Source organism: Scyliorhinus torazame, chromosome 9 (genome assembly GCF_047496885.1).
Source record: "Scyliorhinus torazame isolate Kashiwa2021f chromosome 9, sScyTor2.1, whole genome shotgun sequence".
NCBI classification, from domain to species: domain Eukaryota; kingdom Metazoa; phylum Chordata; class Chondrichthyes; order Carcharhiniformes; family Scyliorhinidae; genus Scyliorhinus; species Scyliorhinus torazame.
This window is the reverse complement of record NC_092715.1, coordinates 19159259-19186196: the sequence shown is the minus strand read 5'-3', so window position 1 is coordinate 19186196 and position 26938 is coordinate 19159259. Positions and strand designations below refer to the sequence as shown.

Sequence of the window (26938 nt, the reverse complement as noted above, 5' to 3'; positions counted from 1 at the left end):
GTTTTTTAAAATTCGTTCATGAGATGTTGGCGTCTCTTTATGAGGGGCATAGACAGAGTGGATAGTCAGATGCTTTTCCCCGGGGTAGAGGGGTCAATTACTAGGGGGCATAGGTTTAAGGTGAGAGGGGCAAGGTTTAGAGTAGATGTACGAGGCAAGTTTTTTACGCAGAGGGTAGTGGGTGCCTGGAACTCGCTACCGGAGGAGGTGGTGGAAGCAGGGACGATAGTGACATTTAAGGGGCAGCTTGACAAATACATGAATAGGATGGGAATAGAGGGATACGGACCCAGGAAGTGTAGAAGATTGTAGTTTAGTCGGGCAGCATGGTCGGCACGGGCTTGGAGGGCCGAAAGGCCTGTTCCTGTGCTGTACATTTCTTTGTTCTTTGTTCTTTGTTGAGACCCCTTGGGGATGAGCGACCATAACATGATAGAATTTTTTATCAAGATGGAGAGTGAAGTAGTTGATTCGGAGACTAGGGTGCTGAATCATGATAAAGGGAACTATGAGGATATGAGGCATGAGTTGGCCTTGATAGATTAGGGATAGTTACTTAAAGGGATGACAGTGGATAGACAATGTCAAACATTCAAGGAACGCATGGAGGAACTACAGCAACTGTTCATTCCTGTCTAGCACAAAAGAAAAAGGGGTACGAGGGCCAATCCATGGCTTACAAAGGAAATTAGAAATAGTATCCGGTACAAGGAAGAAGCATACAGATTGGCCAAAAAAAATAATGGGTCTGAGGATTGGGAGCAGTTTAGAATTCAGCAAAGAAGGACGAAGGGATTGATTAAGAAGGGGAAAGTACAGTACAAAAGGAAGCTTGCAGGGAACATAAAGATTGACAGTAAGAGTTTCTACAGATATGTGAAGAGAAAGAGATTGGTAAAGAGAAATGTAGGCCCACTGCAGTCAGAAACGGGGGAATGAATAATAAGGGACAAAGAAATGGCTGAGCAATTGAATATATATTTTGGTAAACATAAAAGGGGCTTTTCACAATAACTTCATTTGAAGCCTACTTGTGACAATAAACGATTTTCATTTTCATTTCATTTCATTTTCATTCATTTCTGTCTTCACAAATGAGGACACAAATCAGATCCCAGAAATGTTGAAGAATGAAAGGTTTAGTGAGAGGGGAGAACTGAGGGAGATCAACATTAGTAGAGAAATGGTGCTGGGAAAACTGATGGGATTGAAGGCGGATAAATCCCCAGGGCCTGAGAATCTGCATCCCAGAGTGCTTAAGGAGGTGGCTCTGGAAATAGTGGATGCATTGGTGGTCATCTTCCGGGATTCTATAGACTCTGGAACTGTCCCTGCAGATTGGAGGGTATCTCACGTCACTCCGATATTCAAAAAGGGAGGTAGAGAGAAAGCAGGGAATTATAGACCAGTAAGCCTAACATCGGTAGTGGGGAAAATTCTTGAATCAATTATCAAGGACTTTATAGCGGAACATTTAGAAAGCAGTGGCAGGATCAGTCAGAGTCAGCATGGATTTATGAAGGGAAAATCATGCTTGATAAATCTGTTGGAATTCTTTGAAGAGGGAACCAGTACAGTCGACAAGGGGGAGCCAGTCGATGTGCTATATTTGGACTTTCAGAAGGCGTTTGACAAAGTCCCACATAAGAGATTATTGTGCAAAATTAAAGCGCATGGGATTGGGGAAATGTATTGAGGTGGATAGAAAACTGGTTGGCAGAGAGGAAACAAAGAGTAGAGATTAATGGGTCCTTTTCAAATTGGCAGGCAGTAACTCGTGGGTTGCCACAGGGATCGGTGCTGGGACCCAGCTATTCACAATATATATTAATGATTTGGATGAGGGAACAAAATGTAACATCTCAAAGTTTGCAGATGATACCAAATTAGGTGGGAGGGTGAATTATCACGAGGATGCAGGGATCCTACAGCAAGATCTGGACAGGTTGGGCGAGTGGGCAAACCAATGGCAGATGCAGTATAATTTGAATAAGTGTGAGGTTATTCATTTTGGAATGAAAAACAGGAAGGCAGATTACTACCTGAATGTAAATTGGGAGAGAGGAGTGTGCAGCGGGATCTGGGTGTCCTTGTGCACCATTCGCTGAAGGTAAGCATGCAGGTGCAGCAGGCGGTAAAGAAGACTAATGGTATGTTGGCCTTCATTGCGAGAGGTTTCGAGTATAGAAGCAGGGATGTGTTGCTGCAATTGTACAGGGCCTTGGTGAGGCCACACTTGGAGTATTGTGTGCAGTTTTGGTCTCCTTCTCCAAGGAAGGATGTTCTTGCTCTCGAGGCAGTGCAGCAAAGATTTACCAGACTGATTCCAGGGATGGCGGGACTGTCATATGAGGAGAGATTGACTAGGTTGGGATTGTTCTCGCTGGTGTTCAGAAGAATGAGGGGGGATCTCATAGAGATTATAAAATTCTAACAGGACTAGACAGGGCAGATGCAGGGAAGATGTTACCAAGATGGGTGTGTCCAGAACCAGGGGTCACAGCCTGAGGATTCAGGGTAAACCATTTCGGACAGAGATAAGGAGACATTTCTTCACACAAAGAGTGGTGAGCCTGTGGAATTCATTACCACAGGAAGTAGTTGATGCTAAAACATTGAATATATTCAGGAGGCGGCTGGATATAGCACTTGGGGAGAATGGGATCAAAGGCTATGGGGAGAAAGCAGGATTAGGCTATTGAGTTGGATGATCAGCCATGATCGTGATGAATGGCGGAGCAGGCTCGAAGGGCCAAAAGGCCTCCTCCTGCTCCTATCTTCTATGTATCGATGTATCTATGTATTCACATTCGGTCGTGCCCTTACCCTTTTTGGAAATCAGTGAGATTGAAGCCTAAGCCAGCGTGGCCGGCAGGGCTCCCTTCAACAGCGAATCATTGAACATCTGCGGGGCCAATGTTGCCGCAAACCTTTTGGGAAAATTCACCGAGAACCCACCCAGTCCGGGTGCACACCTAACTGCATGAAATGAATGCATTCCACCATCTCATCCAGCCTTAGAGGTGCTTCCCGTGTCTTCTCCCACAACTGGTATATCCAGTCCTTCGAGGAACTGTTTCATCTCAGAGTCCCCCTTCGGGGGCTTAAGGTGTGCCGTCCCCGGTAGAAATCGCGAAGGCCTCGTTGACCTCGTTCGGGGCCATGGCTATCGTTCCGTTCCCATCCTTTACCTGTGTTATTTCCCTTGATGCAACCTGTTTCCTTATTTGGTGTGCCATCAGGCGGCTGGCCTTGTCTCCATACTTGGAGAAGCCCCCCCCCCCCACTCCCCCTCCCCCCCCCCACCCCCCGCCCCCGTGACTGGCGGAGCTGATAGGCTGCTTTCCCGGTGGAGAGCAGGTCGAATTCCATTTGTAGTTTTTTTTTTCTCTGCCAGTAACGCCATGATCAAGCCCGTGGAGTCCCGCCGATCCATCTCCACTATGGAGTCGATCAGCTGCTGCTTGCCCCCCCTCCCCCCCCCCATTCTTTCCTGTCCTTAAGCACCCTTGATGCGACCATCAGTTCACTCGAGACAGAGAGTTGAAGTGAACAGAGCCTTTAATCAACTAGAACAGTGCTTGCCTGCGACTGCTCTGCACTGAGAGCCGCCTACAGGGCAACTGCTCTATATACCTCCCCTCAAGGGGGCGGAGTCTGGGCCGGAGCACACAAGGGTACCAACATGACTTAAGCGGTGTAATACAGTACAATGGTCCAGAGGTGGAGCCCACATGGGCAACAGCATAGTACAATGTAATATAGTGGTGAATGGTTACCATAATGCGTTCACCACATTCACCCCCTGTTAAAAAATTGAAGTCCAGCGGGGGTGAAGGGCTCACAGGTTCAGTCTGTCCTGCGGCCTGATCGTGAGCTGCGATCGGCGGAGCTCTGGTTTCACAGCGGGCACGGATGTCAAACTCGTCGATGCGGGCACAGGTGTGGACTCCGGGAGCGTGTCTTCAGGAGCTTCATTCCTGTAGGTCGGCAATGGGGGGCGGGGGCATAGGAGGGGGTATGGAGGCCATGTAGGGGCGGGGGCGCTGTTCGGTGTAGGTTGGGGGGGGGTAGGTGATGGTAGGGGATCCTGCGGGTGCCAGGTCCCGGAGGGAGACTGTATCTTGTCAGCCATCGGGGTGCGCTACATATGCATACTGGGGGTTGGTGTGAAGGAGCTGGACCCTCTCGACCAGGGGGTCGGACTTATGGCTCGTCACGTGTTCCTGAGTAGCACGGGCCCTGGTGTCTTCAGCCAGGACGGAAGCGAGACCCCGGAGGTGGATTTCCGTGTCTGGGTGAACGAAGATCTCCATGCTGCCGGAGTCAAACAGGCAAGGCGTTTCGTGCCCATTGATCCGGACGGTCATCATGGAGTTCCTGAGGTGCTTTGGGTGTGACTGGTCGAGGGTGACCGCGCCGAGTTGCGGGTAGCCGGCGTGGTCGGAGGTGGTGGAGTGGTCCCAAGGTGGCTGCCCCCGTCAATCGCATGTGTCGGGCGGTGATGAAGATGGCGGCCAAGATGGCGGCCCCCGTGAGTCGCACGTGTCGGCGGCGGTCAAGATGGCGGCCAAGATGGCGGCCCCCGTCAATCGCACGTGTCGGGCGGCGGTGAAGATGGCGGCCCCCGTGAGTCGCACGTGTTGTGTAGAGTCGAAGATGGCTCCCCCACGGACAACACGAGGCGGGTGATGCGCCCGGAGGGGGCGGAGCCGGCAGGCACGCAGCCACACTGTGGGGTCTGCAGGCCTGTGAGTCTGAGGGTCGGGCCTGTGATTTGGAGGACTTGGACCTGGCCAGGCAAGCTTTGGCGAAGTATCCTTTCTTGCCACAGTCGCTGCAGTTCGCGTTCCGAGCCGGGCAACGCTGCCTGGGGTGCTGGCTCTGGCCGCAAAAGTAGCAGGGCAGCCCCCCGGGTTGGGCGGGCAGCCGCGCGGCACAGGCCTGGGGTACTCTCTGGTTGGGGGTCCACGAGGGGATCGCGTGGTCGGAGGGGAAAGCGTGAGGCTTTGGAACGCTACTTCTAGGGAGGTGGCTAGTTTTACCGTCTCTTCTAGGTCGAGGGCGTCCTTCTCGAGCAGGGGCTGTCTGACGTAGTTGGACCGGACCCCAGCCACGTAGGCGTCCCGGACGGCGAGTGCCAAGTGCTGTGAGGCCGTGACGTCCTTGTAGTTGCAGCTTCGCGCGAGGACTTTGAGGTCGCGTAGGTACTCCTCCAGCGATTCCCCGGGGCATTGGCGGCGAGTGGTGAGGAGATGCCGCGCGTACACTTCGTTAACCGGCCTCACGTAGAGGCGCTTCAGCATCGCGAGGGCGTCTGCGTATGTGGTCGCTTCCTCGAGTTGCACGGAGATTCGATGGCTCACCCGGGTATGGAGGAGGCTCAGCTTCTGTTTGTCGGTGACGGAGGGCGAGGAGGAGGCGGCGAGGAAGGCCTCGAAACATTGGAGCCACTGTGAAAAAATCCCTTTGGCTTCCGCGGCCTGTGAGTCAAGTTCCAGTCGGTCAGGTTTGAGGGCTGCTTCCATCGCGATGTTGTAGTTGATTAAATTCACACGAGACAGAGAGTTGAAGTGAACAGTGGCTTTAATCAACTAGAACAGTGCCTGCCTGCGACTGCTCTGCACTGAGAGCTGCCTGCAGGACAGCTGCTCTATATACCTCCCCTCAAGGGGGCGGAGCCAGGGACGGAGCCCACAAGGGCACCAACATGATACAAGCGGTGTAATACAGTACAATGGTCCATAGGTGGAGCCCACATAGGTAACAGCATAGTCCAATGTAATACAGTGGTGAATGGTTACCATAATACGTTCACCACAACCATATAGGCTATTATTTCCCCCCTGATCACCGCCTTTAGTTCCTCCTCTACTCAGTTTTAAATCAAGCACCTCTCAACCTCTATCCGTGACCTCTCGTTCTGGATTGCCCCACAAGGGGGAACATTTGGTCTACGTTTACTTTATCAATCCCTTTTAGTATTTTATACACCTTGATCAGATCCCCTCTCATCCTTCTAAACTCCAGCGAGTATGAACCCAAACTGTTTAATCTCTCCTCATACGTCAGCCCTTTCATCCCTGGAATCAATCTGGTGAACCTCCTCTGAACTGCCTCCAGTGCCACCACATCCTTCCTCAAATAAGGAGACCAAAACTGGGCACAATTCTCCAGATGTGGTCTCACCTACACCCTATACAATTGCAACAAAACTTCTCTACTTTTATGCTCCAGTCCATTTGCAATAAACACAAACATTCCATTTGCTTTTATTACGTGCTTACCTGCATACCGACTTTCTGCGATTCATGATTGGATTAGATTGGATTGGATTTGGATTGGTTTATTGTCATGTGTATCGAGGTACAGTGAAAAGTATTTTCCTGCGAGGAACTCAAACAGATCAATCCATACATGAAATGAAACATAATAGGGCACCACATGGGACACACCATAATACATAGGCATCGGCATGGGGTGAAGCATTCAGGAGTGTAATATTAATCAGATCAGTCTGTAAGAGGGTCATTTAGGAGTCTGGTGACAGTGGGGAAGAAGCTGTTTTAGAGTCTGTACGTGTGTGTTCCCAGACTTTTGTATCTCCTGCCCAATGGAAGAAGGTGGAAGAGTGAGTAAGCTGGGTGGGAGGGGTCTTTGATTATGGGCAGCACGGTAGCACAAGTGGCCAGCAATGTGGCTTCACAGCACCAGGGTCCCAGGTTCGATTCCCCACTGGGTCACAGTCTTTGCGGAGTCTGCACATCCTCCCCGTGTCTGCGTGGGTTTCCTCCGGGTGCCCCAGTTTCCTTCCACAGTCCAGACGTGGAGGTTAGGTGGATTGGCCATAATAAATTGCCCTTAATGACCAAAACAGTTAGATGGGGTTACTGGGTTACAGGCTAGGGTGGAAGTGAGGGCTTAAGTGGGTCGGTGCAGACTCAATGGACAAATGGCCTCCTTCTGCACTGTATGTTCTATGTAAGGTGGCAGGGGCATGGGAACCGATGCAGGAAGTTGGAAGGTAGTAAAACAGGGACAGAAACAAAAGGCAGTAAGGGGGAAAGTGTAAGGCAGAGAAGCCATAGTCAAAAATCAAAAAGAGCGACAGTACAAGGTACAGTGACTGAGGGGAGCTCAGTGAATAGGTCCAGGAATACTAAAAGAAATAAAACGGGAAGTGAAAACATTAATGGTAAGCGACGCGGCAGGTTGTTACAGGAAGATATGGGTTCGACGACAAGGAAAATTAGGAGAAAGTTTAAGAGGAAATATAACTTAGGAGAGGTTACTGATCGAGGTGTTAAGATTCAGAACAGAGGTAAAAAAGCCAACATAAGTGTACTTTACCTGAATGCTCGTAGTATTCAGAATAAGGTAAATGAGTTGATGGCGCAAATCATCATGAATGACTATGATTTAGTGGCCATGACTGAAACATTGTTAAAGGATGGTCACGACTGGGAGTTAAATATCCGAGGGTATCAAACTTTTCGGAAGGACAGAGTGGATGGTAAGGGAGGTGGTGTAGCTCTGTTATTTAAGGATGACATCCGGGCAACAGTAAGGGATGACATCGGTGCTGTGGAGGATAAGGTTGAATCCATTTGGGTGGAAATCAGGAATAGTAAGGCGAAAAAGTCACTGATAGGAGTAATCTATAGGCCACCAAATAGTAACATTATGGTGGGGCAGGCAATAAACAAAGAAATAACAGATGCATGTAGTAATGGTACAGCAGTTATCATGGAGGATTTTAATCTACATGTTGATTGGTTTAACCAGGTCGGTCAAGGCAGCCTTGAGGAGGAGTTTATAGAATGTATCCGCGATAGTTTCATAGAACAGTATGTAATGGAACCTACGAGGGAACAAGTGGACCTAGAACTGGTCCTGTGTAATGAGACAGGATTGATGCAGGATCTCATAGTTAGGGATCCTCTCGGAAGGAGCGATCACAATATGGTGGAATTTAAAATACAGATGGAGGGTGAGAAGGTAAAATCAAGCACTAGTGTTTTGTGCTTAAACAAAGGAGATTACAATGGGATGAGAGAAGAACTAGCTAAGGTAGACTGGGAGCAAAGACTTTATAGTGAAACAGTTGAGGAACAGTGGAGAACCTTCCAAGTGATTTTTCACAGTGCTCAGCAAAGGTTTATACCAACAAAATGGAAGGACGGTAAAAAGAGGGAAAATCGACCGTGGATATCTAAGGAAATAAGGGAGAGTATCAAATTGAAGGAAAAAAATACAAAGTAGCAAAGATCAGTGGGAGACTAGAGGACTGGGAAATCTTTAGGGGGCAACAGAAAGCTACTAAAAAAGCTACAAAGAAGAGTAAGATAGATTATGAGAGTAAACTTGCTCAGAATATAAAAACAGATCGTAAAAGTTTCTACAAATACATAAAACAAAAAAGAGTGACTAAGGTAAATATTGGTCCTTTAGAGGATGAGAAGGGAGATTTAATAATGGGAGATGAGGAAATGGCTGAGGAACTGAACAGGTTTTTGGGTCGGTCTTCACAGTGGAAGACACAAATAACATGCCAGTGACTGACTCCAAACTTTGGTGTTGGTTCAATACGCTTTATTGAACTTGTTAAGCAGTGCACACAGTTCGCTGTGGGTTTGACACTCTACTAATCTAAGCATGATTACTGTAACTAACTAGACCAGACTAGCTCTCAGCCACATGTAGAAGGTGCTAACTGATATATACACCCTGACTGTCACTACAGTTGTCACCAGTGGAAAGAGGCCGAGTGTTGATGCCTCATGTGTTTTATAGTGGGAGACCACCTTCTAGTGTTCTGCCTGGTGATTGGTTGTGTTCTGTCCTGTGTGTTGATTGGCTGTACTGGGTGTCTGTCACTGCCTGTCCGTATCTCATTAAGTGCATGAGTGCATCATGGCAAACCTCAGTAGCAATTAAGAAAAGAAAAGTTTGCATTGAAACAACTCCTTTCAGTAAGTCCCAAAGCATTTTATAGACCGCAAAGTGTAGGCACCTTCGCAATGTAGGCAACTAGTTTGTGCACAGCAAGCTCCCACAAACAACGGAAAGACAGTGAGCAGAGAGTCTGCTCTTTCGTGATGCTCGTTGAGAGCTGAATGGTGTCCAGCGCATCAATATTGGAACTTCCCTGATCATCTTCGAAATAGTGCCCGAGTGATGCACGATCAATTGGACAAAGACGAGTGTTGAATACAACTGAGGCTTTATTGCTCTAAGATGTGTGGCCTACCACAGCAGCTGGCGAAATGGCTGTTGCACGGAGTGAAGAATGTGAAAATAATTAGTTTAAATATATTAGTTACAGTAGTGTAGATGTAGGCCGGTCTAATTCTAGTGATTTCACAGACAAAGGATTTCAGAAAGCATGGCAAGGAAGGGGGAGGGGTGTCTGGTAGAGGAGGGGAAAAGGATGCTGGGTAACAAGAGGCCAGGGTTAAGGAATGAGAAGTAAGCCAATTAGGATGTATGGCCAGGTCAGGAGGGGTATAGGATGACCTATGGGAATCGTCTATGTGAAACTTGATGCCATTTGAATGTATTTGCAGAGATCCCTTCGTCTCGGACCTCATTCGTTTCCAAGGGGTCCAGGAGACTGGTTCTGTGTTCTGTGTCCCTTTGAAGCGAGTCAGACTTGCAAGTTGGTTAAAAATAAATAATACTATGCCTACAAATCCATCTCGAATTTTATTGAGGCCAGACTGACAGGTAAAGAATTCAACATTTGTCATTTGGTGCCGGAACCCGGGATTTCACCAGACGGTTACCGACCAACCGCGAAATCAGAATTAGACTGATTTTGGATAAGGAAAGTGGAAAAGGGCCCACAATGTGTAACTGGGAAATGACTGTGCATTGATTTTCCCCTCTTCTTATGGTCTGATTTGTCTGGTCACTCACGGTTGGTACGGAAAGATCATCTCGACGAAATCAAAGGTCAGTCTGGGGATTTGAAAATTTAACTGATAGGATTTCATAATTGATGGTTCATTTTTGGGTTAGTTTTGGAATTGATGGGACATTGAAATTGTTGGTTTAATTCCATATGTGTGTCGTTTTGGGATTGATGAGACATTGGAATTGATGGTTTAATTCCATATGTGTGTAGTTTTGGAATTGATGGGACATCGGATGATGGTTTAATTCCAGGTGTGTGTGTTTAGGAATTGATTTAATTCCACGTGTGAGTGTTTTGGAAACTAAAGTTGATTAAGCTAAAATTGTATCCTTGGACTGTAGTGGCGAAAAAATGCAGTCTTGAGGACTAGTTTGAGATTATGGGGAATTGCTTGGATAACACGAATGATCCAGGCACGCCATTGCAAATATTATGTGATATTTATCCAGATAAACCGAGAGATTTTAGGAAAATGTCAACAACCTTAAGGAACAAATTGGGTGACGAATGGCCACTAGGGGACACTAAAGACCTGGACATCATTAAGAAAATTCAGGGAAAAATCTGGAAAAAGAGCCAAAGTATGAAAGCAAATGAATTAATTGGAGGAGACAATATTGTCAAGAGGAAAGGGATAAGATCATGTTATCAAGTTGGCAAGAAAATGTCCTTAAATGGGAATTCCAATTAGTGAAGGGGGGAACCAGAAAACTCTGGAGATCTTGAAAAAGGAGTGTGCATTCAAAAAACGTGCAAGTAAAGAGAGGGTGGACTCGAGTTTTAAAAATGAGCTACGTAGTTCAATGGCTGGCCTTGCATTGACAGAAGCAGATGAGGACCTAGAAAATTGGACCATGTCAGCTAGAGCCCCGACTGCACCAGTAGCATTGTCTGCACTAATTCCGGAACCACCAGGGTATCATAATTTATATCCAGTCACTGCTCCCCAGATTCAAATCATGCCAGCCTCTCCAGCCCCTTCGGTTGATAGCTTGGGTCCTATTTCAGCATCTTCACTGTCTGTTAGAGAAGGGGAGCTCTGTTCAACAAGCCCAGTTAGCTCTAGGACCCAATCTCGGACAATGAGAGAGGGGCCTGATCCTATCCAGAATCAATCACGCGTACCACCTGCATCCCTTCAGACCGATATGGTAGGACAGAAAAGTACGAGAACAAAGAAAGAGGATGGGAATGGTTCTGAGGAGCTGGAGCTCCCCCTAGTGGCAGGGAAGGACGTTGAAGTCTTTGAAGAGCCAGAGGAATCCGCTAGAGCGCCCCCTAGTGAGACTCTGAGACAGTTGCCGATTAGGAAAATACCAAACCCTGATGCTGTAACGGCCGCCGCCCAGCCCACGGTAGACATTTATTTCCCGTGGAGACCCAGTGAGATGATGGCTATTCTGGCTGCAATCCCAGACAGGAAGAAATCTCCTGTTGTTTTCGTGGATTATCTGAGAACTACCATCTCAGTTTATCAAGCTGATTCTAGGGACCTCTGGGCCCTAGTCCAGCAGATTTTAACCCCAGCAGAGTACCGCAATCATCTCAATCACTTGAATTATGCTAGCCACGCCGCACTCCAGCAAGCCCATGCTTTGGACGATGATAGACGGGCACAAATTCTGAATGCGTCGAATGTCACATTTCAAAAGCCCATAAACATTTCTGCTATCTTAGACCTCAAACCTAAAAAGACTGAAGGGCCAGAGGAATTTCTGGAACATTTTAATGAAATCTACCGTGGGCAGTCAGGCGACTTGCCATACCAAAATGGTCAGAATTGCCCTCAATATTGTGCTATGTTAATGCATTGCCTACCACCTTCCATGGCTGCTGCCGTGAAATGTAATAACATGAATTGGACAGAGAACGACCCTTCCCAGATGGCCAGGGCAGTCAGATTGTATTGGAAGGAGGGTGTAGGCCAGGAAGGAGGCTCAGTTACAAAGATTAAGACTGAGTATGTAATGAAAAAGGATGACCTGAGACCCCAACCAGCGGCAGATACGGTGGCTTACCAGCTGGAGCCCCAATATTGTGACCTTGGGTGGGTGGATCAACATGGGGTAGGATATCAAACCCACCCAAAGGGACCCTCAGCTCCTCTTTATGGCCCACCGTATGTACCAACAGCTTTACAGCCACCGCCCCCTCTGAGGGGCCATTGGTCTTCTGGGAAAAGAGGACGGGGCAGATATAGAGGGAACAATGCATGTTTTAATTGCGGCCGTGCAGATCACTGGCAACAGGAATGCCCCTTTAAAAGACGGGCAGCAGAAGGAGACAACCCGACCCAAAGGAGGGGGTACCCACCAAGGGGAGGGCAGACGAGATACACTGACTTCTCCCAGGCAAACCCTTTCCCAACACAGGAAAGACTAGCTAATTTAGTCATAAGGACTCTCCAATCGGACAGGGAACCTATTATTTCTCTGCAGATAGGAGATCAACACTGCCCATTTGTAATCGACACTGGAGCAGCCATGTCTTCGGTACAATCAGAACTTCGACTACCACTATCCGACCACACGCAACATTTGTCGGGGTTCTAAGGACAGGTGTGTGAGTATTCTATTTCTGAACCTGTGACAGTCACTCACGAGAATAAGTCTGCGGATCATCAGTTTGTAGTGACTACTGGATTGGACTGTAACTTGTTGGCTCGAGATTTACTGTGTATCTTCCAGCTACAGCTAGAGTGCGGAGACGAAGGGGTAACGGTTCAGTCATGGAGGATGAGACAACAGTGCTATATTTCTATCACACCCCTGTGGTGGACGTTGGACACTGAACATTCACTGCATCACGTTACCCTGGCCTATGACAGAACCGGACAAAACAGGGAGTTGGAGGACAAATACCGGCCGTTAATTGGGACCGAATGGCCAGTCAAGGTTACAGCCACAGTCACGGGAAAAGAAGGTACAGCCGATTTTGTTACAATACCACCACATTTATGGCCACAGTCAGCTTCTGTAGGCCCTCATATTACACGTCAGGTCCACGACCAGTACCATGCCAGGGATCTGGGGCCTATGGTAAGGAGGGCAGTGGATCATTCAGATCCACCAGAGTACGCACTTCAAGTCACGCCAGACGGCACTTCCATAAAATATTTTGAGGTCCCTGAAACGATTAACACTCGACTTCAGCATCACCGGGGACTTGACGCTTTGGAATATGTCAATCCACAGGTCTGGGCGGAATACCCATCACAAGTGGGAAAGACAAATGTTACACCCATTAAGGTAACGATGAAAATGTTTGAAAATCACTTATTGTCACAAGTAGCCTTCAAATGAAGTTACTGTGAAAAGCCCCTAGTCGCCACATTCCGGTGCCTGTTCGGGGAGGCTGTTACGGGAATTGAACCATGCTGCCTTGGTCTGCTTTCAAAGCCAGCGATTTAGCCCTGTGCTAAACAGCCCCATGATTACGGACCATGTAAAGCTGTCTTCCATTCGGCAATACCCCCTGAAACCCCAAGCTGCCCCGTCTATAGACAAATTAATCCGAGAGCTGTTGCAGCAGGGTATTTTGGTCCCTTGCCAATCAGAATGTAACACCCCCATACTTGCTGTGCCTAAACCAGCCAAACCAGACCAGTACCGATTAGTATAGGATTTACGTTCAATCAATGCCATCGCACAGCCGTTACATGCTCTCGTCCCTAATCCTGCCCACATACTGGCTCAAATTCCATCTCAAGCCTGGGTCTTCGCCATAATTGACCTTCAGCACGCCTTCTTTGCCCTTCCACTCGCATCTGAAAGCCAATATTTGTTTGCCTTCACTTACAATGGTCATCAGTATACCTGGACCCGACTGCCACAGGGGTTCGTCAACTCACCTACACTCTTCTCCAGATGTCTGCAGACCCAACTCCAGGCCTTGACATTGGAGCATGGTTCTACTCTAGTGCAGTATGTAGATGACATATTGGTTGCGAGTCCTGACGAGCCCAGTAACAGGGATGATGTGATCCAGTTATTAAACAACCTATCCTCGTTGGTTTTGTGAGGGCCACGAAGAATCCAGCATGAGTTTTAAGGATACAAAGTAGTAACATTTATTTACAATAACATATATATATAACAGCAGCAGCAACTTCCCTTGCTGCACACTCCTTCCTGCTGGTTCCTGAACTGGCCAGCTTTATTTATACTAGGGGTTTGCTAATGGTTTCTCCGCCCCCCCCTCATTGGGGAAGCTCATACTCCTACAGGATTGTGGGATTGTCATTAGTCCCCAGCCAATGGTAAGTAGGCAGGTTATAACATCCCTCCCCCCCAAAGTCAAAGGAATCCACCAAAGACCCTGGCGAAGGAGGGCGTCGGACTCGTTTGGCCGCAGGCCGGACACCATTTACACGCGGCGCTGGATCAGGCGGCGTGTAACGAGACGGAGACCGGCGCTTCCGTGATGAACGGCGCAACGGTTGTACATCCACGGCCCATGGACCCGAGGATTCCCCCAATGATGCATCCTGTGTCTCCATCTCGGTATGCCGTTCTTCTTCGTGAACCTCGCAAACTCCTCACTCGTGAATGGAGTGCCGTTATCCGTGACCAGCACCTCGGGGAGGCCATGCGTACTAAAAGACAAACGCATCTTTTCCATTGTTGCGCAGGACGTTGTCCCCTGCATCTTATGCACCTCTAGCCATTTAGACTGGGCGTCAATTAATAGAAGGAACATGGATCCTTGAAAAGGGCCTGCGAAATCTGCATGCAAGTGTGCCCAACACCACCCTGGCCATTCCCAGTGATGTTGGGGCGCGGCCGGCGGAAGCTTCTGATGCTCCTGGCAAATGGAGCAGTTTTGGGCCACCTTCTCAATGTCGGTGTCGAGGCCTGGCCACCAGACATAACTCCGGGCCAACATTTTCATTTTGGTCACACCTGGATGCCCATTGTGCAAGTCTGTTAGTATCAGCTCCTGGCCTTTTTCCGGGACAATCACACGCGTCCCCCACAAGAGGATGCCGTCTTCCACGCTGAATTCTGACAGCTTGGAGGAAAATGCCCGCAACTCGCCTGGGAGCTGTCTATGCTGCCCACCATACAGGACTATGTGCCGAACCTTTGACAGGACTGGCTCCGTCTGGGTCCACTCACGGATCTGTGATGCCGTGACAGGCAAGGTGTCCATAAAATTTAGGGTTGCAACCACCTCACCGGCCGTGGGGGTCGACATGGGGCCAGTCGATAAAGGCAATTGGCTCAGTGCGTCGGCATTTGCTATCTGCGTACCTGGTTTGTGCTCCAGAGAATACTCGTATGCAGCAAGCAACAAAGCTCAGCGCTGGATCCGTGCAGAAGCAATGGCCGGTATTGGCTTATCCTCTCTGAAAAGTCCCAGCAGAGGCTTACGATCAGCCCCGAACAGGCACCGGAATGTGGCGACTAGGGGCTTTTCACAGTAACTTCATTTGAAGCCTACTTGTGACAATAAGCGATTTTCATTTTTCATTTCAAATGGCGGCCATACACGTACTGGTGGAAGCGTTTCACCGCAAAAACCACTGCCAGGCCCTCCTTCTCGATCTGCGCGTACTTTTTCTCCGCTGCAGTCAATGTGCGGGAGGCGAAAGCTATCGGTCGCTCGGCCCCGTTCTCCATCTTGTGGGACAGGACGGCCCCAATACCATACGGGGATGCATCACATGTGTCGAGCAAAGGCTTTCCAGGTTCATAGTGGGTTAGTAACCCAGACAACGACAATTGTTGTTTTACCCGCCGGAAAGCGGTTTCTTGCGGCTGACCCCAAACCCAGGTGTGATTTTTCTTTAGCAGAAGGTGTAAGGGGGCCAGTGTAGTTGCCAGATTGGGGAGGAACTTCCCGTAATAGTTTACGAGACCGAGAAAAGAACGAAGATGCGAAGTGTCAGTCGGGGCGGGGGCCTGTTGAATCGCACGCACCTTCTCTGCGACGGGGTGCAAACCTTCGGGGTCCACCCGATAACCTAGGTAGACTACTTCCTTTGCCTGAAATACGCACTTTGTGCGACGTAAACGGACTCCAGCCTCCGAAAGGCGTCTAAGGACAGCCTCCAGATTTTCCAAATGTTCCTACTCCAACGTCCCTGTCATGAAAACGTCATCTAAGTAGACAGCGACACGTGGTAAACCTCTCAAAATGCCCTCCATAACACGTTGAAAAATTGCACAGGCAGAGGATACTCCAAAGGGCAACCGTACATATTCATACAGGCCCCGGTGTGTATTAATCGTTACATATGGTCGGGAGGCAGGGTCCAGCTCCAACTGCAGGTAGGCGTGACTCATATCTAATTTTGTGAACGAGAGTCCACCTGCAAGCTTCGCATAGAGATCCTCTATGCGAGGCATTGGATATCAGTCGAGACGGGAAGCCGTATTCACTGTAAGTTTATAGTTGCCACACAAGCGAACTGTGGCATCTGGCTTCATTACAGGTACAATTGGTGCTGCCCAGTCAGCAAAACGGACGGGCCTGATAATATCCAAACTCTCCAACGAGTGAGCTCCCCTTCTACCTTCTCGAGCAAGGCGTAAGGCACCGGGCGCGCCCGGAAATAGCACGGCGTGGCTCCTGGTTCGACTTGGATACAGGCTACGGCCCCTTTTATTTTCCCCAAACCAGGCTGGAATACATCTGGCTATCATCCTAGCACCTCAGTCAACCCTTCAGAAACTGTTTGGAGGATGTGCTGCCATTGCAACTGCAAATGGCGCAACCAGTCCCGACCCAACAGGCTGGGCCCATGGCCGCGCACCACGATAAGTGGGAAACGCCCCTCCTGGCATCCATAAACAACAGGGGTCATTGTAGTTCCTGCAATGTCCAGTAGTTCCCCCGTGTAGGTGGCCAACCTGGCCTGTGAGTCGGTTAATGTAAGGGTCTGTATACCCTGCTTGATGCGGTTGAATGTCCTCTGGGCGATCACGGAGACCGCTGCGCCAGTGTCCAACTCCATCTCAAGCGGGTGACCACTGACCCGTACTGTCACCTTAATGGGGGCCACACGGGGAGCTGCCACACAATGCAACTGCAGGCAGTCGTCCTCCGTCTCCACGTCCTCAGGAATAGTCACCGCAGGTTCATCCACATGGAAGGTACAGCCTCTGGGCTGGCCCCAGTTATGGCCCCTGGGCTGGTCCCAGTTTTGGTCGGAACGAAGGCGCCTCTGGCACCCCCAGGACCGCCGTCCGCGACGGGGTCGGCACCTACAAGTCTGACACGGACATGGCTCCTCATCCAGTGGTTCTGGAGAAGGCTCCCTTCGGGGAGGAATGTCCGATGGCCACTGGCGTCAGTCCGGACGTTGCCTCGCCCAACGTACCGCAGGAGTGTGGGGAGACGTTTTCGGATGGAAGGGGTTGCGCCCCAAGGCATGCACTTCCATTCCCTGTAGCTCCTGCACTCCTCGTTCTGCGCTCTCTCGGGACAATACTATTTGAATGGCCTGTTGAAAAGTCAATGTTGGCTCAGCTAACAACTTTCTCTGGGTGGCCGCATTGTTAATACCGCAAACCAAACGGTCGCGTAACATTTCTGACAAGGTCTCACCATAGTCACAATATTCCGCAGTCCTGCGTAGCCTGGATAGAAAGTCGGCAAGGGATTCTCCAGGGGTCCTCTCAGCGGTATTAAACCGGTAACGCTGGACTATCGTGGACGGGGTTGGGTTAAAATGTTGCCCCACTATATTCACAAGTTCATCAAACGTTTTGGTGTCTGGCGCAGCTGGGTACGTAAGGCTCCTAATCACCCCAAACGTATGCGGGCCGCAGGCGGTGAGCAATATGACCACCTGGCGCTCGTTTTCGGTGATATTGTTTGCCCGTAAATAGTAACGCATCCGTTGAGAGTACTGGTTCCAGCTTTCCAGCGCAGCATCAAAAACATCCAAACGTCCGTACAGAGGCATGGTATAATAGAAAACAACTTCCAACCTGTATCCAACAAAAATCCAGGGAGGTGGCTTCAGCAGTGTAGACAGCTATTCACTTTAACCTTCGTCGCCAGTTTTGTGAGGGCCACGAAGAATCCAGCACGAGTTTTAAGGATACAAAGTAATAACATTTATTTACAATAACATATATATATATTTTTTTAAAAAAATATATATATTTTATTCAAATTTTTTCGGCCAAACAAAACAGTACAAAACTTTTTTCCCTTTTACAACAATAAAACAATATAAATAATAGTGACCGTTTTTAACAAATAAATAAATAATATATAAACTAAATGGCAACTGCCATAACAAAATATTAAGGATGTTTCCCGGGATGGAACATTTAAGTGAAGGTTGGATAGGCTTAAGTTGTTTTCTCTGGAGCAGAGAAGACTGAGGGGTGACCTGATTGAGGTGGACAAGGTTATGAGGGGCGTTGACAGGATAGGGAGCATCTGTCCCTAAAACTAGGCGCCGTAAATGTAATACACTCCCTAATAAATTAAATTGGGGTTTCGAAAGAAACTTCTTTCCTCGGGGTCTTTAAAAATTTAGTTACGGGATGTGGGCATCGTTGATTGGGCCACCATTTATTGCCCATCCCTAGTTGCCCTCCAGAAGGTGGGGGTGAGTTACCTTCTTGAACCGCTGCAGTTCTTGAGGTGTAGGTACGCCCACTGTGCTGTTAGGGAGGGAGTTCCAGGATGTTGCCCCAGCGACAGTGAAGGAACAGCCGATATATTTCCAAGTCAGGGTGGCGAGTGACTTGGAGGGGATCCTCCAGGGGGTGGGGTTCCCAGGTATCTGCTGCACTTGTCCTTCTAGATGGGAGTGGTTGCGGGTTTGGAGGTGCTGCCGAAGGAGCCTTGGTGAGTTCCTGCAGTGCATCTTGTAGATGGTGCACACGGCTGCCACTGTGCGTTGGTGGTGGAGGGTTTGAATGTTTCTGGAAGGGGGAGCAATCAAATGAGCTGCTTTGTCCTAGATGGACTCGAGCTTCTTGAGTGTTGTTGGAGCTGCACTCATCCAGGCAAGTGGAGAGTATTCCATCACACTCCTGACTTTTGCCTTGTAGATGGTGGACAGGCTTTGGGGGGTCAGGAGGTGAGTTACTCGCCGTAAGATTCCGAGTCTTTGACCTGCCCTGGTACCCACAGTATTAATATGGCGAGTCCAGTTCAGTTTCTGATCAATGGTAACCCCCGGGATGTTGTTTGTGGGGGATTCAGCGATGGTAATGCCATTGAATGTCAAGGGGCGATGGTTAGATCCTCTCTTGTAGGAGATGATCATTGGCTGGGATATTGAACTTGCTGCCGCATGCAGTAGTTGAGGTAAGTAACATTGATGCATTTTAATGGTTCGAAAACACGAGGGAGATAGGATAGGGGGGATATGTTGAAAGGGTGTGCTGGAGAGGAGTTGGAGGAAATTTGTGTTGGATCAAATGACTTCTGTCAGGAACGTGAAACGGTCCTTCTTCAAGACAAGAAACAGAAAAGCTACCGTGTCTCCTGTCAGCAGCTGGATTCTGACGTGTGGACAGGGACAACTCAGCTTTGCACCCACAGGCGGCCCTGTCTCAAGTGAGCGAGTGACAGTGTTTCAATGGCCACGAGGAGCCGCTCCCCTCCACACCAGGGCCCTGCCCACCCCTTTTCCCGAGCTCCCTGAACCAGTCCCTCCCCCTGCTAGCCCCTCCTTGTGCCGAGGGTGACACAGCCCCCTGGCTGGCAACCCGTGGGCCCCGGCCACAGGGAGACCGAGCGGGCCGTCCTGCAGGAGCTGGTGTGGACCAGCCGCGGGGTTCACAGCTTTGCATCTTGATCAGGAACTGCGCCGACTCCCTGTATAGCCTAAAGTGACTGCCGTTGTCGCGGGGGGGGGGGGGGGGGGGGGGGGCTGAGGGATGGGAGTGGTCTCTGTTAGTGGTTCCGCCTCCATCACAGAGGCCCCGCCCTGAATCCGGTTGTGCAGTTCCACACCAGTTCTGCATGTGGGAAAATAGACACTGCACTTAGGCCAACTCTCGAGGTGCCCTGGAACCTCTGGAAATTAAAGATTAATTTAATGGACAACGCTACGAGCAAAATTGGCAGAGAAATCATAATTTAAAAAAAAATCATTTTCTTCTAATACCTTAATTTATGAATTGCAAAAGTATTGGAGATGTGTATAAAGGCTGTTTCACTCGGGGCAGAGCAGTGGGGAGGCAGGAGGTTGTGTAATGAAACCTGTAGGAATACGTCCAACCCTTGGTATTGTCCACAGCCTTACGAGAGCCAAGAAATCAGCAAAAATCATAGGATTTGCAGTGCAGAAGGAGGCCATTCAGCCCATCGAGGCCGCACCGGCCCTTGGAAAAAGCACCCCACTTAAGCCCACACCTCCAACCTATCCCCGTAACCCAGTAACCCCACCTAACCTAACGTTTTTGGACACCTAAGGGCAATGTTAGCACAGCCAATCCACCTCCCTATCCGTGCCCCCGAGAGATATATGTGCCCTGCTGGACCTCGTTGTTCAGTGTTTGTGACATGCAGTTGCACACTTGTATCTTGGGTCAGCAGGCTGTGGGTTCAAGGCCCACTCCAGCTCATAATCTAGGCTGACACTCGCTAAGGGATTGCTGCTTTGTTGAGGATTAAACCAAAGGTCCTTGTGTGTGTTCAGTTAAATGCTGTAGCTCTCGCAGCACTATTTGAGGAAGAGAATGGAGTTCTCCAGGTTTGCTCATCAATACTTAATGCCGACCCTTAAGAGTTGAAGGGAAAGCAACGCTTGTATTTTTAAAGAACTTTATCATTCAGATCAAAATGCCTCTGCGCTTTGCAGAGTGAATAGCTTGAGGGAAGCGGCAGTTGTCTTGTAGGCTGCTATGGCATTTATTCTCCATCAGCAGTGCCTCACAAACAAAATGTGAATGGTTGAGTAGTTTAAGCAGGGTCATACTCCACTGTGGAGAGTGATGAAGCATAGCTCAAAATCTCTGGTGGTTTAATGAAAAATGAAATGAAAGTTGCTTACTGTCACAAGTAGGCTTCAAATGAAGGTACTGTGAAAAGCCCCTAGTCGCCACATTCCGGCGCCTGTTCGGGGAGGCTGGTACGGGAATTGAACCGTACTGCTGCTGGCCTGCCTTGGTCTGCTTTCAAAGCCAGCTCTTTAGCCCTGTGCTAAACCAGCCCCTTAACGCAGTGTTTTTCAACCTTTTTTCCCCGGGACCCACTTTTACCAACCATCCGATCTTCGAGACCCACCATTTTCACTTACCCTAAAACAAAGGAGCAAAATGAGGCCATTCAGCCCATCGAGCTTGCTGTGCCATTCAATCATGGCTGGTCAGCCAACCTCATCCTGCTCCCCCCCCCCCCCCCATATCCTTTGATCCCCTTTGCCCAAAGTGCGATATCTAACTGTTTCTTGAAAACATGCAATGTTTTCGATTCAACTGCTTCCTGTGGTGACGAATTCCACAGGCCGACCACTCTCTGGGTGAAGAAATTTCCCCTCACTTCTGTCCTCAATGATCTACCCTGTATCCTCAGACTGTGACCCCTGGTTCTGGACACCCCCCCACCATCAGGAACATCCTTCCTGCACCTATCCTGTCCAGTCCGGTTAGAAGTTTATCGGTTTCTATGAGATCCCCCCTCATTCTTCTGAAATTCAGCGAATGCAATCCAAACCGATTCAATCTCTCCTCGTACGTCAGTCCCGCCATCCCTGGAATCAGTCTGGTAAACCTTCGCTGCACTCCCTCTAGAGCAAAAACATCCTTCCTCAGATATGGAGAACAAAACTGCACACAATTAATGTGACAGGTGAGCCTGCTTGGTCCTCACGATCTCATTTGGCTTTTCATTCAATGCTACATTTCTGCTAAGGATTTAAGCTGATGATTTACGTTCTTGCTGCATCCTTTGCAAAAATCAAGAGGTTTGTCCTCGGAACTCGCCATGCTTAGTCTTCAAATGCCTTTGAAGCTTTGAGGGTTTACACTTTCATTTGCCAGAACTCCCCTCCACATAACACACAAGGGCTTTGCATCCTGATTTGCATTGGTACAATTAACAAAACCATACCTCAAGAACAGCTCACACTGGCCCTGTCCAAGGCCAGGTGGACTGAAGCCTTGTAAACGTAGTTAACCGCTAAATGCCCCATTGGCAATCTAGGCTCCAGTTGCTCCCCAACAGGGCATATTAAATATGGCGGAGGGGGTTAGATGGTCACAGCAGGAAATTCACATGGACTTGGAGGATGTGGCGAAGTCCACACCAGCTCCTGCAGGACGGCCCGCTCGGTCTCCCTGAGGCCGGGGCCCACGGGTTGCCGGGCAGGGGGCTGTGCACCCTCGGCATAAGGAGGGGCTAGCTGGGGGGGGGGGGGGGGGGACTGGTTCAGGGAGCCCGGGAAAAGGGGTGGGCGGGGCCCCGGTGTGGAGGGGAGCGGCTCCTCGTGGCCATTAAAACACTGTCACTCGCTCACTTGAGACAGAGCCGCCTGTGGGTGCAAAGCTGAGTTGTCCTTGTCCACGTCAGAATCCAGTTGCTGACAGGCGACACAGTGATGGGGCCGGTTTAGCACAGTGGGCTAAACATGTGACTTGTAATGCAGAATAATGCCAGCAGCATGGTTCAATTCCCGCACCGGCCTCCCCGAACAGGCGCCGGAATGTGGCGACTAGGGGCTTTTCATAGTAACTTCATTGAAGCCTACTTGTGACAATGAGCGATTATTATTATTAGCTTTTCTGTTTCTTGTCTTGAAGAAGTACTGTCCAACATTCCTGACAGCAGTCTGCCTGCAGCCTGTTTCTTTTCAGCAGGTAATCCCTCATCACTTTGTTCATCTTGTCCTGGCCGTGACCATCTTCATCTCTGCCTCCCGACAGGGAGGTCGCTGGAAACTCCTCATTCCCACTATTCAGAGCCATGATGCTGCTGCCGCCGGGACTTTTAAGAACGCTGGCCGCGGCCGTTGGGCGCTTCTCCCGCGATTGGTAACGCCGCGACCGATCGCTCCGCGACCTTCCCGGCACCTGCCCACAAACTATGACCCGCGGTTTGAGAAACGCTGGCTTAAAGCACGAGAAAAATGTGCACAAAAAGCTGTCAAACTGTCCTTCAAACACTTCAAACACAAGTGTTTCACCGATCCCACCCTTAGCCGGCCTGTCCTAATTGTGGCTCTCAATACCGCTAAAGTCACCACTTGGGACAACTAGGAATGGGCAACAAATACATCGCTGCCATCATAAGAAGGGCATTCAGACCTGAAAAGCTGGATTGAGGTTCTCCAGGAAAGGAAGACCTCCATAGAACATTGTCCTCGGATTGTGTTATGAAATCAATGTACAGTCTATATTTCCCTTTATCCTTGGCTCGTAGCAGATCATTTGCTTCAGTTCAGATGAAATTGAAGGTCAAGGAAAGCCCAGCTGATCCACCAAGTCTTCCTCACATCATGATGATTGGAGCACCGTGCCTGAACACTGAACTCCAGATGATCCTCACCCTCTGGGTGAAAAACAGTTTCCTCCTACACCCCCTCTAATCATTCTACCAATCACCCCTGGCAATTGATCTTTCGGCTAGGGGAACCTGGGGAACGTACTGAAGCAACGGATCTGCGGGCCAAAGGTAAGGGAAGTGTGGACTGCACGAGGAATGGGTCATGAACTCTTATCTTCTGTCTTGGAGGTGGGACCTTGCCCACTGCGATTGTCAGTACCACGGATGACTTTGTTGTATGTATGTGCAGCACGGTGGTCAGCACTGTTGTTTCACAGCGCCAGGGTCCCAAGTTCGATTCCCGGTTCCGTGTCTGTGTGGGTTTCCTCCGGGTGCTCCGGTTTCCTCCCACAAGTCCCGAAAGACGTGCTTGTTAGGTGAATTGGACGTTCTGAATTCTCCCTCCGTGTACCTGAACAGGCGCCGGAATGTGGCGACTAGGGGCTTTTCACAGTAACTTTGTTGCAGTGTTAATGTAAGCCTACTTGTGACAATAAAGATTATTATTATTATGTGGTCAGTTTGTGCCTTTTTGTATTTTTGATTCAGGTGGCGTCCTGTCAGCTGTGTTTTACAAGACCTTGGGAATGACAAAGGCACTTAGTACTTTCCCTCTGGAGTCTCTGAATCTGAGCTACGGTGTCCCATCAACACTTCAGGGCCTTCAGCTGTTGCACCATGAGGATGGCAGCCTGGGCTGGGCTAGTTTAGCACAGGGCTAAATCGCTGGCTTTGAAAGCAGACCAAGGCAGGCCAGCAGCACGGTTCAATTCCCGTACCGGCCTCCCCGAACAGGCGCCGGAATGTGGCGACTAGGGGCTTTCCCCAGTAACTTCATTTGAAGCCTACTTGTGACAACAAGTGATTTTCATTTCTTCATTTCAACGACCGATGAAGCTGGCCCGAGAAGGCTTCTCCATCGATCACATCCTGGCAGGAGCTGTGAGAGAGGCGGCAGCACACAGGGTCGGCTTGTGCCCACTCCTCTGCGACTAGGCCCAGGGGCCAAAAGGAGAGGGTGCCAACACCACCAACAGGAAGCTGGCTGATGTTCACGAGAAAGCCAGCCTGGATATGGAGGGAGCTTCCTTTCCGGAATCTCTTGCTTGGAAATTAGCTGGAGACCTGCCAGAGAAAGGCCGGCAGGCATTCATGGAGGCTGTCACAAGGTTGCGGGCCACCCTGGTTGAGCCTTTGGTGACTGAACTTGACCATTTCTCCCTGTACATCGCACCACCTCCTGCCTCTGGTGACGTTCTGACTCAGATCATTAAACGGGCCAAACAACCCGGCCTCTCCCTGGCCAGTGTTTCCAGCGTCGAAAATGCGTCCACCGCTTACCGGGATATTCTGAATGCGGCCCAGCAGGTCTACCGGAGCCTGTCCAGTTTCCTGGGACAGAAACAAAGCAGGGACAGACACTCCATGAAGGTTGCTCTGGCCGGCAGTCAGCTCACAATAGTTGACGATTCTGGCAATGTTTTCGTGACGGTCGGGTCTCTGAACACCAGGGGCGTCATTCTCCGACCCTCCCAGCGGGTCGGAGAATGGCCGTTGGCCGCCGTGAATCCCGCCCCCGCCGGTTGCCGAAGTCTCCGGTACCGGAGATTGGGCGGGGGCGGGAATCGGGCCGTGTCGGTTGGCGGGCACCCCGCTCAATTCTCCTGCCCGGATGGGCCGAAGTCCCGCCGGGAAATTGCCTGCCCCGCCGGCGTAAATTAAAGTAGCTATTTACCGGCGGGACAAGGCAGCGTGGGCGGGCTCCGGGGTCCTGGGGGGGGGGGCGCGGGGCGATCTGACCCCGGGGGGTGCCCCCACGGTGGCCTGGCCCGCGATCGGGGCCCACCGATCCGCGGGCGGGCCTGTGCCGTGGGGGCACTCTTTCCCTTCCGCCTCCGCTACGGTCTCCACCATGGCGGAGGCGGAAGAGACTCTCCCCACTGCGCATGCGCGGGAAACTGCCGGCGGCCGCTGACGCTCCCGCGCATGCGCCGCCCGGGGATGTCATTTCCGCGCCAGCTGGCGGGGCAACAAACGCCGTTTCCGCCAGCTGGCGGGGCGGAAATCCCTCCGGAGCCGGCCTAGCCCCTCAATGTTGGGGCTCGGCCCCCAAAGATGCGGAGCATTCCGCACCTTTGGGGCGGCGCGATGCCCGACTGATTGGCGCCGTTTTGGGCGCCAGTCGGCGGACATCACGCCGTTGGGGGAGAATTTCGCCCCTCATTCTGGGCAAAGGTTCCTCCTTCCACAGGCATTCTCCTGAGTGATTTCACCAAGAGGGAAACCTCCAGGATTCGTTATTGGGCCTGCTCAGCAGTGCTGAGAGCGGCAGCTGGGGCTGACCTTGAAATGAAAATCGCTTATTGTCACAAGTAGGCTTCAAACAAAGTTACTGTGAAAAGCCCCTAGTCGCCACATTCCGGCGCCTGTTCGGGGAGGCTGGTACGGGAATTGAACCGTGCTGCTGGCCTGCCTTGGTCTGCTTTCAAAGCCAGCGATTTAGCCCTGTGCTAAACCAGCCTCGGGTGGCCATCGCGAGTACAGGGGAAACCACCGCCCCCTTTACTGCCGCTCAAGTAGTTTTGAACAAACTTTATTTTGAGAGGTCGGTCAGGGAGGCAGTCTCTGGTCCCCACTTATACCTGAAACTTGGAGAGGGAGGAAGCCTGCACAAGCTCGTTTCTGGCCTGCCGAGAGATTCCAAAATGTATAACCTCCTGTTACGGGAAGAGCCGGAGTTGGAGCTGGTCAGTGGAGCAGCAGGAGGCGTGACCACCACAGTGGTCGAATCCCACCTGGGCCACATACGTGGTTTTGGACAGCCGCAAACATACTCTTATGCCGATGGTTATTAATACTGTGGAAGGCTACCTGTGCTATTCAGAATGAGCAGCCAGTGTCTGCTTCCCTGTTCCCCCTCCCATCCAATGTTTCCAAAATGATTTGCGGAGTTTTTATTTCCACTGCTTTCCCTGAAATCTATTACTGGGTGTCATCCATTCCTCAGTGGGCAACCCCTCTGACTTCGGAGCTGTGGTTTCATGTCTGATCGACATCAATTCAGACGAGATGCTGAGAAGCAGCGAACCGATGCTTCAGTAAGCTAAATATGTGCCGACCTGTAGCTCCTCCCACACTGCAGGGCTGACCCAGGTCAACAGGCTTTATACCCCCACCGCTGGGCGCAGCCACAGGCGGAGCCAACAGCAGCACCAATAATAACATTCCAACAGTACAACAGCAACAACCAATAACAGAACAGCAATAACAATAAGTATATACAACAGTGGAGATAACAATACTAATAGAACAGTAGAACATATATACAACAGCCTTACGTAGCCATACGTGGCTCACCACAATGTCACTCTCCAGAGAGTTGAGCGCACGCTCTCGACTCTCATCCCAATACTGGGAGTGGGGGTGGCCACGATTCGATGAGCAGGAGAGGAGGAAATCTCCCCTGCGTCTGACCAACACTTGCCCCTTATTACAGATTATCTGGTAGTTATCCCTGATGCCAGTGGTGTCTTGCTGTGCACAACGTGGCTGCCACAATTCCTA

General features: G+C 50.2%; 1 protein-coding gene across 1 annotated transcript in view; it reads left to right on the top strand.

Moving 5' to 3' along the window:
- ggt6 (gamma-glutamyltransferase 6) overlaps positions 1 to 26229 on the top strand; it is a 36236-nt gene extending 10007 nt beyond the window's left edge. Inside the window, 4 exon segments of the mRNA XM_072517545.1 lie at positions 23924 to 24079; positions 24237 to 24881; positions 25593 to 25719; positions 25899 to 26229. Of these exon segments, the coding sequence (XP_072373646.1) occupies positions 23924 to 24079; positions 24237 to 24881; positions 25593 to 25719; positions 25899 to 26229 (1259 nt within the window).
- The last annotated feature ends 709 nt before the right edge of the window (positions 26230 to 26938 follow it).